This window comes from Mus caroli, chromosome 8 (genome assembly GCF_900094665.2).
Source record: "Mus caroli chromosome 8, CAROLI_EIJ_v1.1, whole genome shotgun sequence".
NCBI classification, from domain to species: domain Eukaryota; kingdom Metazoa; phylum Chordata; class Mammalia; order Rodentia; family Muridae; genus Mus; species Mus caroli.
Window position 1 is genome coordinate 63,491,051 of NC_034577.1, and position 12,762 is coordinate 63,503,812.

The 12,762-nt window shown below is 51.7% G+C and overlaps 1 protein-coding gene across 2 annotated transcripts; it reads right to left on the bottom strand.

Moving 5' to 3' along the window:
• Positions 1-1,797: 1,797 nt before the first annotated feature.
• On the bottom strand, positions 1,798-12,490 carry Ushbp1 (USH1 protein network component harmonin binding protein 1). Of its 2 annotated transcripts, XM_021171098.2 has the most exons (13): positions 12,400-12,490; positions 12,038-12,159; positions 11,748-11,869; positions 11,066-11,504; positions 9,081-9,206; positions 7,376-7,509; positions 7,095-7,235; positions 6,427-6,591; positions 5,165-5,414; positions 3,817-4,044; positions 2,632-2,717; positions 2,353-2,475; positions 1,798-2,227 (listed from the first exon to the last, which is right to left on the bottom strand). In XM_021171098.2, exons 2-13 carry the CDS (start codon positions 12,089-12,091, stop codon positions 2,050-2,052), a joined length of 2,046 nt encoding a protein of 681 aa, XP_021026757.1. In that variant the 5' UTR covers positions 12,092-12,159; positions 12,400-12,490; the 3' UTR covers positions 1,798-2,049. The 2 variants fall into 2 exon arrangements, with proteins under 2 accessions (XP_021026757.1, XP_029336805.1); XM_029480945.1 differs by lacking the exons at positions 6,427-6,591; positions 7,095-7,235.
• Positions 12,491-12,762: the final 272 nt, after the last annotated feature.

Below are 12,762 nucleotides of genomic sequence, written 5' to 3' on the forward strand. Positions count from 1 at the left end.
ACAAAGACACTGGGCCCATCTGCTGCTGGGACACCCGTGGGAACTGCCAGATACTGTCGGGGCTGCCTGGGAATCAGCCCTGCACGGCTCCCACCCCCAGCAGGTGACCTTGGCTGACCAAAAAAAAAAAAAAACTGGCTGGCTAAAGGTTAAACTGGCTTGGGCCAGCTAGACAGGCAAAGGTGCTTGCCTGAATTCGATTCAGGGCACTGCATGATAGGGATCCTGGAGATTTGTAGGGCGTGAAAGAAGGAAGCAATCCTCCTCCACCCCCCAGGCCCCACACACCAGCAAGGGAATCTGCCTCTCTGTCCTACTCCCTCAAAGCCCCCAGAGTATGGGACAAGCATAGGTCCTCAGTCCCAGGATCTGGCTCTTGCTGCCTGAAGCACTGAGGCAGCCCTCCACACACCCACTCCCCAGGAAGGACAGCTGTTCAGAACACCTGCACAGGTGTGGCCTGCAGGCTAGTCCTGCTCTACGGTTTCAGCCAGGAGGGGACAACTGAACCACAGCCCAACCCCTACCCAAGCAAGGGGTGTGGCCATACACTACTTGGTCAGCGGCTGCTAGTACACACAGACACACATGCACACGCACATGCACACTGTGCTCTCTCGCACGCTCTCTCTCTCTCTCTCTCCTCGGGAACCCTCTTGAGTGTTGTTCCAGTTGTCCCCACTCAGAGCTCTCTACCATGGCAGTACATTAAGTTTTATTTTATTCTTACTATTTTCAATCATGTGTGTGTGGGCGTCCTAGGCGGCCAGGAGCATCAGATCCCCTGGAACTGGAATTACAGGTGGTTGTAAGCTACTATGGGTGCTGGGAACTGGACTCTGGTCCTCCTCTAGAGCAGTAAGTGCTCTTAACTGCTGAGGTATCTCCCCTGACCCTCAATTTAACAACAGTAACAACGGGTGATATTGTGGATGACAGAGGACAACTTTGTGGCATCCATCCTCATTCCACCTTTATGTGGGAGCTGGGAATTGAATGCAGACCTCAGATTGTCACTCGGCAACAAGCACCCTTGCCCAGTCAGCCATCTCTCTGGTTACACTTTTCTCATTCATTCATTTTGTTTTTATATTTATATTTAGGTGTGTTTTGTCTGCATTTGTGTCCATGTAATGTGTCTACCTGATGTCTACAGAAGTCAGAAAAGGGTACTGGACCCCTGGAACTGGAGTTACAGACAGTTGTGAACTGCCATGTTGGGTGCTGGAAATGGATCCCAGGCCTTCTGCAAGAGAGCCAGCGCTCCTAACCACTGAGCCTTGTCTCCAGCCCCTCATTAACTTCTTTCTTTGATACTGTCTCAAGAAGTCCAGGCTGACCTTAAACACACTGTGTAGTCAGGGATAGCCTTAGGCTCTGAGTGCTGGCATCACAGGCAGCCACAGACTTCCAGGTGTATATGTTACTGGGTTTGGAACTCAGGGCCCTGTGCATGCTAGGCCTATACTCCACCCACCAAGGCCTTTGTTTCCCCCCACCCCACCCCCATGTGTTCTGCAGAAGACTCCCACATGTTCTATAAGGGCTGGGACCAACGCAGGCCTCCTTAGTGCAGGCTGGTGGGAGCACACAGAGGCAGCTCTGAGGGCTTCAAACAATCTCAGCAGGTGCCCTACTGCTGAGCAACCACCAGCCCTCTACTTTCTGTAAATGCTAGTTCCAAAGCAGCCTGGGGTTCCTCTCCCTGGGAACAAGCCTCCCTTCCACACCCTTAAGCTAAGCCCTTCCCACCTCAGACCCCTCTTGAAGAGACGCTCCAGGTGCCAGGGACAAAGGGCAAGTTTGTAAGTTACTTTGTCTAATTACATGTGTGAGGGAACATTAGTACAGAGCCTGCAGAGGCCAGAAGGGGGTGCCAGATCTCCTTGACCCGGAGTCACAGGCGCCATGGCTGCTGAGGCTGGCAATTAAACCCAAGTGCCCGCAAGAGGAGACCCTACTCTTAGTTGCTGGACCACCTCTCCGCCCACCACAGGACACTGTGACACTCCAGCCACCTCCCTGTCACATGCAAACGTGGTCCGGGCCCTACAGGAAAGTCTGGGCTGGCTGGGGTGCCCCAGGCTTCCCCAGGGCCCTAGCGGTGGCAGTCAGCACTGCCAGCTCTTCTGCCTGCTGAGCCTGCAACCGAGCCACCTGTTGCTCCAACTTCCGGCGTTGCTCTTCCTGCTTCCGTTGGGCTCCTCTGAAGGCCAAAGCCAGAGCGCTGCAAACAGGAGGAGAGATGGGAGATGCCTGGCTGAGCTAGGAAAGGACCTAGCTGGACAAAAGCCAAGAGCAATAGGCTTGCTCGCTGCTTCTCTTAGAAGGGAGAGCCATGCCGAGTCCCACCTGTGAGCCTTGCACAGTTCTCTGGATAGCTCGGCACTCTGAACACGTCTGGTTCGGCCCTTCTGAGCCATCTGTTCCAGCTGCCGCCGCAGGGACTGCAGCTGTGCCCGCAGGTCTATTGCCCTGCAAGGGTGTGAGAGAGGCCATCTCAGGTACTCTCGACCCTGTTCCTAGCCTCCCACATCTGCACACCGGCCCACACTTTGGTGTCTGCTGTATATAGTGCTCCCAACCACACTCCCTTATGCACACACACACACACAGGGCCCTAACACTCACCGGGCCAGGGAGGCTGACAGTTCCTGGGACACATTCTCAGAGTCCCACACTTTGCCCATCTGACCATCCAGGAGGGCAGGAGGGCCCTAAGGGAGGGGGACAGGAGAGAATGTGCAGAACTCACCTCAAGATGGATATGGAAGGTGCCCAGATCCCAGCTAAGAGCTTAGTTTAGTTTGTTTGTTTTTTGTTTTTGTTTTGTTTTATTTTTGTTTTTTTGGTTTGGTTTGGTTTTTAGTTTTTGGGGGTTTTTTTGGCACGGGATCTCTTTGTGTGGTCCTGGCTATCCTAGAACTCGCTCTGTAAACCAGGCTGGGCTCGAATTCAGAGACCTGCCTGCCTCTGCCTCCTGAGTGCTGGCATAAAGGCGTGCACCACCATTGCCCGGCCATTTATTTAATGTTGTGAGTGCATGGACACATGTGCTGCCGTTGCATGTGGAGGTTAGAAGACAACTTATAGGTATTGGTCCTGTTTTCACTCTTTGGGTAAAGAATGAGACACGTGCCAGTGTCTCTATAAAATCTGGGGTCTCCACCTTTCTGAGCTGTTTCCTTTTTCCTTTGGGTGTTACTAGAACATCACTTTAAGCCCCTACATGACTTTAGCTCACTAATTAAAGTGTCCTTCACCTTGGGCTGACCTCCATGTCCCCCATAACCCTCCTCCCTTTAGCTTGCCTGGCCTGGGGTTCTCCTTTCAAATTCTAATAAACTGAGCTTCTGTTGGCTACATTTTATGAATGCAGCTGAGAACCCTCAAAGGATGCTAACTCTCCAGCTCTGTTGAGGAGCCCCAAAATTTCCAGTAATCCTTCTCTCCTGACTTCTAAATACTGGCTTTTAAATATTTGTTTTGTTACTTTTAAAGATTTACTTATTTTTATTCTCTGTGTATGGGTGTTTGCAAGCGTGTGGGCGTGTGCGTGTAGTGCCCACAGAAGTCAGAACAGGGCATCAGATCTTCTAGATCCAGAGTGATGGTGGTGAACATCGAGTGAGACTGGGAATCGAACCTGCGTCCTCAGCAGAAGCAGCCAGGGCTATTACCCGCCAAACCATGGCTTGAGCACCACCCTGCACCCCTGGGATTGAACTGGGCAGGCTCAGCCCTAAGTACCTTGCCAACCCATTCTTTGGGCAGGATAGCGGAAACTCACAGGCACCATGATGGCAGGAGCCATACCTGGTAGTGCTGCTGTCTGTCCTCCCCAGCCTCCTCCTCGCTGCTTGGGTCCTCGCTGCTGCCTCCGCTGCTGCCATCACCCGCAAAGTGAGCCCGCTCCCAGCGAAGCTGCTGCAGGAGCAGCTGGTGGGCAGGGCCCTGGGCCCGCAGTGCAGCCTCCCGCAGCTCCAACCCACGCTTCTCTCGCTGCGTTAGCTGCAGCCTCAGCACCAGATCAGCCAGACTGTCCTAGGAAGCAGAGGAGAGCTAGAGTCAGCTGCTGGGGAAACTGAGGCCTTCGCAAGTACCCCCAGATGCCTGGAAAAACCTCTCACCAGCTTCATGGCCTCCCTCTTGTAAAAGCTACAGAGGACAAATAACGTTTGTGGAAGCTTCTAGAATTTCTCAGACCTCGCTTTTTTTTTTTTAATTTATGAAAGGGAGAATGTTGCAGGTCGTACTCCCAGCACTGGAGGCAGAGGCAGGTGAATCTCTGTGACTTCAAGACCAGCTAGATCTACATAGAGCGGTCCAGGCAGCCAGGGTTACAGAGAGCCTATATGTGTGGGTTTGCAACATGAATGCCATGCTGGAAGAGGCCAGAAGAGTGCGACAGAGCCTCTGGAGCTGCCGTCACGTGGGTGCTGGCATCTGAACCTGGATCCTCTGCTAGCGCAGCCTGCCCCCTTGAGTACTGACCTACTCTCCAGCCCAGCTCTTGCATCTTTATTATACATGCTTGGGACCTGGTCTCACCTTGGAGCTCATGCTCCTCTTGTGCCCACTTGTGCTGGCAAAGGCTGCACTACTGAGCCACCCTGGCTGCAGCCCAACATCTGCCACAGGAGGAGAATGTTGGGAAAGCAGCTAATCTTGATTGCCAACCTCACAGGATCTAAAATCTCTCCAACCCTGTGGATATGCCTCTGAGGGAGTATCTGAACTAGGCTAACAAAGGTGAAGACACCCATATCCCCTGGGCTATGGTGCTGGGCTGAATAAGAAGTGAGCTGAAGCATGCATCTCTCTTTGCTTCCTAACTACAGAGGCAATGTGATAGCTGCCTCAGGCTCTGGCAGTCATGACTTCCTGCCATGACAGACCACGCCCTGGAACTGTCAGCCAAGCAGGAACAAACCTTCCTTCCTGAAATTGTTCCTGTCAGAGATTAATTTCATCATAGCAACCAAAGGGAACTTATAGAATCTTATGGAAAACCTAATCAGGAGGATTATGCAGTCCTCAAAACCTCACTTCCAGTTCTCCTTCATACAAGAAACCAGCTCCCCACCTAAGGGATACCCTGCTTGCCTCTGGGCTCCAATGACATCATCAAGGATTTGTTGTGACCATCTCAGCATGTTCCTACCCGAGTAGCTGCTAGGTCCTGCTGGATCTGAGACTTCTCCAGATGGGGCAAGGCGGGGCCAGGTTGTATCTCCAGAATGGCCTGCACTGTTGCTTCTGCATGGGGCATAGTGGCCTTGGGTGCAGTGACAGGGCCAAGTGCTTCGGGGATCTTCACCAGAGCCCAGCGTTCCCGGAGATGCTGGACATAGCCATGGAGCTGAGCGGCCAGTTCCTCTGGTGTAGGCTTGTCCACACCACTGCCCTCTGAGCTATAAGAGACAGGAGGTAGACCAGCGGTTCCCAACACATAGCTATTAGGAACCACAGTTTTATGCTACCTGGGGCCTACCAACAGCATCCATAGCACAACCTGCACCCAGTGAACAATCTTCCAGTATTATAATATGGCAGGTACTGGGGCTCAGCCAGTAGAGTGTTTGTAGCTCAGTCCACAGAGATTGCCTAGCATGCATGGGGTTCCATGCCTGGCACCATATTAACATCCCAGCTCTCAGGAGATGGAGGCAGGAGTGTCAGGAATTCAATACCAGAGGTCGCCTTCAGTGCGATGCAAAGTAGTGAGCCTTGATGGTGGTAACTATGCCACTAGGGGAGTTTGAATTCACTTCTGAGGTGTGCCCAGCTCATTCTGGACACCAAGGCTGCACTGGCAGTGAAGACTCTCTGTGCAGAGACAAAACCAGGAGCTTACAGCCATTGGCATGGACACTCCTTAGAAGTGCATTGATAACCTTGCCAGGTTTACAGGTTGCCTGTCAGCAGTGCCACTTTCCTTTGGGGCTATGTGAAGCCCTGGCCACTTCCTGTACCCCTCCTCTTTACTTCCTGGCTGCTATGATGAATTGACACCTCTAAAGTCATGAGCCAAACTTAATAATAACCTAATAAACTTAATAAACTTCACTGATTTTTTTAACCCAGTTTTAGAGACTGAAACCAGGGTCCATATCACTTGATGCTTTGCGTATGTGTGTGTTTGCTGTTGTATTTATTTCAAACAGAATCACACTGTGTGGGCTAGCCTGGAACTACTCTAACTCTGTCTCCTGAGTACTAAGATCAAAGACAATTAGCTTACCTGGTGCCACTGAGTAACCTACTCCAGTCAGACCTCGTGTCAGCCAAACATGATTAGATAGCTCAGAGCCAACACTGGGCAGTGTCCGATGCCCCTGACACCAAAGCCCTTTGTACAGCAGTCTCTGGGACATGCCCCAGTCACTCTCATAGACCAGCAACTCTTGTGCCCCCTATAGGTACCTGGTCTGGGGTGTCTCTACCTCCATGGTTGCTTCCTTCTTCACCAGCAGCCTAGAGGCCTCCTTCTCAGCAGCTTGCAGGTCGCCCTTGGTAGTTCCAACTCCAGTTCCTAGGCCAGCCATCTTCAGAGCTAGCAGCACCTCATACACCTCCTCACAGTCCTCACTGTGGGATAGGATCTAAATGTTTCAATACTCAGCCCCAACCCAGGCAGAGGCAGGCAGATCTCTGTGAGTTCAAGGCCAGTCTGGTGTACATAGAGAGTTCCAGGCCAGCCTGGGCTACACAGTGAGACCCTGTCTCAAATAGTATACAACAAACCACAAAAGACACCTCCCACCACTCATTCTTTTATTTATTTATTTATTTATTTATTTATTTTTGGTTTTCGAGACAGGGTTTCTCTGTGTAGCCCTGGCTGTCCTGGAACTAACTCTGTAGACCAGGCTGGCCTCGAACTCAGAAATCCGCCTGTCTCTGCCTTCCAAGTGATAGGATTAAAGGCATGTGCCACCACTGCCCGGCTCACCACTCATTCTTTATGGGTCAGAGTAACATGTCACGGTGAGGCAATGTACCTTCTGAAGGTTATGTGTCTCTCTGTACCATCCTGGCATGCAACACCATGCCACCCCCAGCCACCACCATCACTGGGAGCAGGCACACACCTATACTGCAGAGCCAGGCGCAGGGCTGTGGCCTCGGCTTCCCGCTTGGCCAGCTTAATGCTGAGGCTCTCACAACGGCCCTTGTAGCCCTGGAGCACAGCCAGAAGAAGACGGTTGAAGCACTTCAACTTCTCAATGCTCCTGCCTCCAAAGGTGGGCAACAGGGAAGGTGAGTGAGGCTCCAATCACCCAGGGCTGGTTTTCCCCCCCTCCCCATCACAACCCAGTGGCAAGAGTAATGGTATCCTTAAAAGCTCAGCAGCTGTAACTCAGCTGCTCACCCCTGGAGCTGCCCCATCTGGTCTTCCATGAGGTACGTCTCTGGGGCTGGATGCTGTGTGGAAAGGCACCCAAAGCTCTGGGTGCTGGAGTCACTCCGGAGGCGTTGGAGAAAGGGGTGAGCCATGGGAGAGTCCTGCCAGGAAGACATGACTTGATTTATCTGACATCAAAGCCCCAGAGGTGTTTTTCTCCCCTTTTTTTGCAGGGCTGGGGGTGGAACCAGGGCCTTGGATCATGTTACCCATCTGTTTCACCACTGAGGTACAGCAGCATCTTTGCTTTGTTTTGGGGAGTGTTGGTATACATATGTGGGGTGTATGCATGCGTGCGTGCGTGTGTGCGAGCGAGTGTGTGTGTGTGTGTGTGTGTGTGTGTGTATACCACGGCATGTGAATGGGTATCAGGGGATAACACACTGGAGTCAGTTCTCTCTTTTCACTTTGTGGGATCCACGGGGTTGAGTGCTCCAAAAAACTGAAGCATCTCACCAATGATTTTATTTTTTCTTACTAGTCACATCTCTGCTTCTTTTTTTGTTGTTGTTTTTGTTTTCGTTTTTGTTTTTCGAGACAGGGTTTCTCTGTGTAGCCCTGGCTGTCCTGGAACTCACTCTGTAGACCAGGCTGGCCTCAAACTCAGAAATCCCCCTGCCTCTGCCTCCCCAGTGTTGGGATTAAAGGCGTGTGCCACCACCGCCCGGCCACATCTCCGCTTCTTAAGTGGTTAGAGTGACTATGGGGTGACTGCTTTGAGCTACCAAACTGGTGATTTAAGCTTTTTTTCTTTTAATCTTCTGTGTATGGGTGTCTGCCTGTGTATGTGCATGCCTGGTGCCTGTGGAGCCCTGAAGAAGGCATCCGCTCTCCTGGAAGGAAGAGTTGCGGATGACTGTGAGCTGCCGCGTGGGTACCGAGAACTGAACCTGAGGACTCCATGAGAGCAGCTAGCACTCCTAGCCATCGAGCCATGCCTCCAAGTCCTGTTTAGTTCTTTCAGATACTGCAGGTTGTATGGACAGTTTCCTCCCAGACAGAGACATTCCATCCTGCAGATTTGCTCCTGAAGCAGGAAGGTAAACAACTCTAGTTCCAGAAAGTTCGAGAAACTAAACAGATGGACTAGGCCCCTCCCTGCCAGAGTAAGGAAAGTCCCTCTGAGATGAGAGAACACGTGTGCAAAGAAGACCTTGAGCCCAGACCAGCTGTCTGGAGAAGGGTTAGACCAGAGTCACTAAGAAGGGACAGTCTCCAACCTGCAGGCTGTGTAGTGAGCTCTCTGTCCCCAGCTTTTGTGAGTTATCACTCACGCTATCATTCACACTGTCACTCACGCTGTCACTCATGCTGTCACGTTGTCACTCAGGCTTTGGTGATGCAGCTGTCTTTGACTCATTTCTGCCCATCAACCTGTATGTAACTACAATCCTATATGTGTACCCATATTCATACCCATAATATATAGCCATAATCCTATTTGTAACCCCAATAAAACTCATTGGTTCACCAAATTGGACATTGGTGCTGTCCATATTTTGATGTGCCACAGGCTCCCCATCTGTGGTCAGTTGATGTGTGTAGTGTCTCCCCAGGAAAACTTTTTGTCACACAATATTATGGCATCCCATAAAGCACAAACTGATGGTTACCACTCACACTGGGAAAGCTGGGAACATCATGACTTGGACTCAGAAGACTTCAGGCTTACCTGAGGCCCCCAGGGTCTCCTTTCTGCTCCAGAAGTACTGGAGCTGCTGTTTCTACGCCCTGCTCTGAGGATGGGGGGAGGCGGGGAGGCCTCCATCTGCATCAGGGAATCCTCCAGCTCCTGTACCTGCCAGTGATAGGGGATCAGGCCATGACTTCACATATTCAATTCTCTACAGCAACAGCAGCCCTGTCAATGTGGCCTGGGACGGTCCCCAGCTGCCACAGAGGCCTAACTAGGGGAATGTAGCTACTGGCAGGGTGATGGGGGACGCAGGGCAATCACCACGTTTTTTATATTTTTAAGATTTATTTTTATTATTTATATACATTGGCATTTTCCTTGCATGTGTGTCTGTGTGAGGGTGTCAGGTCCCTTAGAACTAGAGTCAGTTATGAGATGCCACTTGGATGCTTGGAATCAAACCTGGGTCTTCTGGAAGAACAGCCAGTACTCTTAACTGCTGAGACAACTCTCCAGCCCTCTCCACTTTATTCCTTTCTAAATTTTTAGGATACTGTTTCGGGGAGTCATTTATACCTCCCCAACTGAAGCCACACCCCACCTCAACCTCCCAAGTAGTTGGGATTTCAAGTGTGCACCACTACATTCAGGGGAATTCATTTTTGTTGTGAGAAGTTTCTGAAAGCTGTGCTAAGCCACGCCCCTAGCCCCTCATTGGAGGATTCTAGGCTGTCACTCTACCCCCGAGTCACGCCCACATCCCTGACTGGAGGATTCTGTATCCCTACTTGCCCTAGTTTTGTTTTGAGACATTTACCTATCTCGTCAAAGCTAGTGCTAAACTGTGATCCTCTCATCTGAGCCTCTGAAGTCCTTATCATTACAGGCTTGTCCCACCATATCTGGGTTTAACATCACCCATAATCTGTAGGTTTCTGGTCACCTCCACTAAACGCCCCGGGCCACTTCACTCCTCCTCCACCTTCAGGATTATGGTCCACTGCCAGACTGTTCTGCTCACAGTCATCAGATGGCACAAGTGAACGCCTGCAGCAGGTCAGAACCCACCACACACCAGAGCACACTAGCTTTCAACACCCTGCATACTGTGGCCTTCCCCCACGCGCCTTCATCTCTCCCACTCTGTTGCAGCTACAGTGATCTCAGGATCTGTGGTGGTTCGTGTGAACTTGACATCAGCTGGAATCATTTTGGAAGAGGCACCACAATTGAGAAAATGCTCCCCGAAATGGACCTGTGGACACTTTTCTGATTGACAATTGATGGGGAGGGAGGGGCCAGCCCATTGTGGGTGATTCCATCCCTGGGCTGTTGGTCCTGGTTCTATAAGAAAGCAGGCTGAGCAAGCCATAGGGAGCAAGCCAGTAAGCAGCATCCCTCCATGCCTTGAGGTTCCTGCCCAAGCTTCCCTCAGTGATGGAGTGTGGCCTGAGAGTCTTAAGATGAAATAAATCTCTTCCTCCCCAGTTGCTTTTGGTTGAGGTGTTTTATTACAGCAATAGAAACCCTAAAATAAGTCCTGCATAGCTCACACCCTTAATCCCAGCACTGGGAAAGCAGAGGCAGGTGGATCTCTGTGACTTTGAGGCCACCCTAGTCTACAAAGTAAGTTCAGGACAGTCAGGGCTCTGCTACACAGAGAAATCCTGTATCCGAAAAAAACGAAAAATAAAAAACACCCCCCAAGACAGGATTAGTGTGTGTGTGTGTGTGTGTGTGTAGTGCAACTGACATAGGTAGGGTCTGTAACCCAGGCTAGCCTTGGACTCAGTCTACAGCTGAGAACAAAGTTGGTCTTAGCCAGGGCGCACCTGAGTGGAGACTGTCCCTCTTGGACTTCCTGAGTGTTAAGATCATGGGGTGCAGCCTGCCTGTCTTCCTTGCTCCCCCTCTCACTGTGCTGTCTCTGTTGGTCACTTCCTTGGCACATCTGTCACTGTTCCACGTCAGTGTGTCTGCTCCCAAGGCCAGATCTGCCTCTTCCCCAGTCACCAGCTTACCTGTCTCTGCAGAGTCTCCTTCTCTGCCTGGGCGTCCTGCAGTGAAGCCTGAGTGCATGCCAGCTCATCCTCCCGGTTGCACAGGGCTAGCCGCAGCCAGGCGTTCCTCTCTATGAGGCGAGCTGCCTCCTGCTGTCCAGATCCTGCATCTTCTTTCTCATCACCAAAGGGCCCCGGAGCCCCCTGGTCTCTGTCTTCTGCTTCCACTGACTTTGGAAAACTTAGCGAGGAGTGGTGGCGCAAGGCAGCTACAACTGCCTCAAGGGAGCTCAGCCTGCACTGCAAGGTCTCATACACACTGGGTACTGATATCTCAGCAGGGCCAGGATCCAGGGGGGCTTCTTGCAGGACCTGGTGGGCTTCCACCTCAGGCTTGCACTGTTCTTCTAGGCTCAAGGATAGAACCACATGGGATCCCACATCACAACCCTCTTTGATCCTGTGAAGATAGTGGGGGAACCCCAGCCACCTGAGGCTCAGAAGAGGCCTCCATGGAGGGCTAACCCTAGGGTCGCTAGGAAGGTAGAGAAGGGAATGGGCAGCATGGCTGAAGGATAAACAGGAAGAGGAGAGAGGCAGGCAGCAGAGGCAATGGGCAGGTGAGTGGCAGGAGGCAGCTTTGTGCCGGGGGGGATTGGGGGGGGTGGGCTGGAATATAGGGTACATACTAAACGCATCCTACCAGTTCCTTGGGCTCTGAAGGTCAGGACCAAGGTATTCCTGATGCAGCTCAGGTTTAGTCTCGAAGCGTCCATTGTTGGCATCTACTTCCTCTGAGCTCTCAGCTACAGGGTCTAGCTCCCCCTGTGAATGAACCCCGTTTCCCCCCAACACACACACACAGTCTCTTGGCCACCATATCCAGCTCCACCTGTGGAGGAATCCCCTACACCACCACAGGCTCTGAGCCTAGCAGGCCTGGGTTCCCAGGATCCATGGGACTGAGTGTGGCAGGAAGAGGGGCACACTTACAGGCAGAGGATGCCTCCCTCGACGGCTTCGGGGCCGTGTGGCCCGGGCACTCATTGCCTCTGTCACTACAGCCTGCTTTCAGTTCTTGCCTTCGTCACCTTAGAATCTTTGTTTTTTGTTTCCTGTAGGATTTTTGGGGTGTCTGCACTGATTGACACACTTAAATATTCATATACCTCTCCAATAGTGCCCACTAACTATCTACTTGTTCCTTACTCCCCCGTCCCCCATCTCTACTGGGCATTCCTCTCCCCTCAGCTGTCTGAATGCATTTCTCTTATCTGTACCACCCCCATGGAAGCATTGGGTAGACCCTAAGAATCCTCTTTCCTCCTACAGCTCTTAGCATCAAACTCCCTCACCCTGGGGGTTGGCTCTGCTGTGCTCTTCTCTGCTTCTCCAGAGCACCTTGGGAAAGGCCTGAGATCCAGGGCATATCTCAAGCCATTCTGGCCACTGGCTAGGCTACTGAGGCTGCAATAGCCAAATGTGGCCTGGGAGGGGCCTGGAAACAGGAAGCCCCCCTACTCTGATCACATGGACAGTTATTGTTTCGTTTCCTTCTCCAGGATGCGGGCTTCCTCCAGAACGGGAGGAGGATGGAGGACCAGGACCTTTGTCTCACTCTAAAGATATCAGTATCCCCTTACCCGAGGCCAAACCTTCCATTTTCATTTTGGATTTTTTTCTTTTTCCTTTTTTTTTTTTTTTTTTTTTTTTTTTTT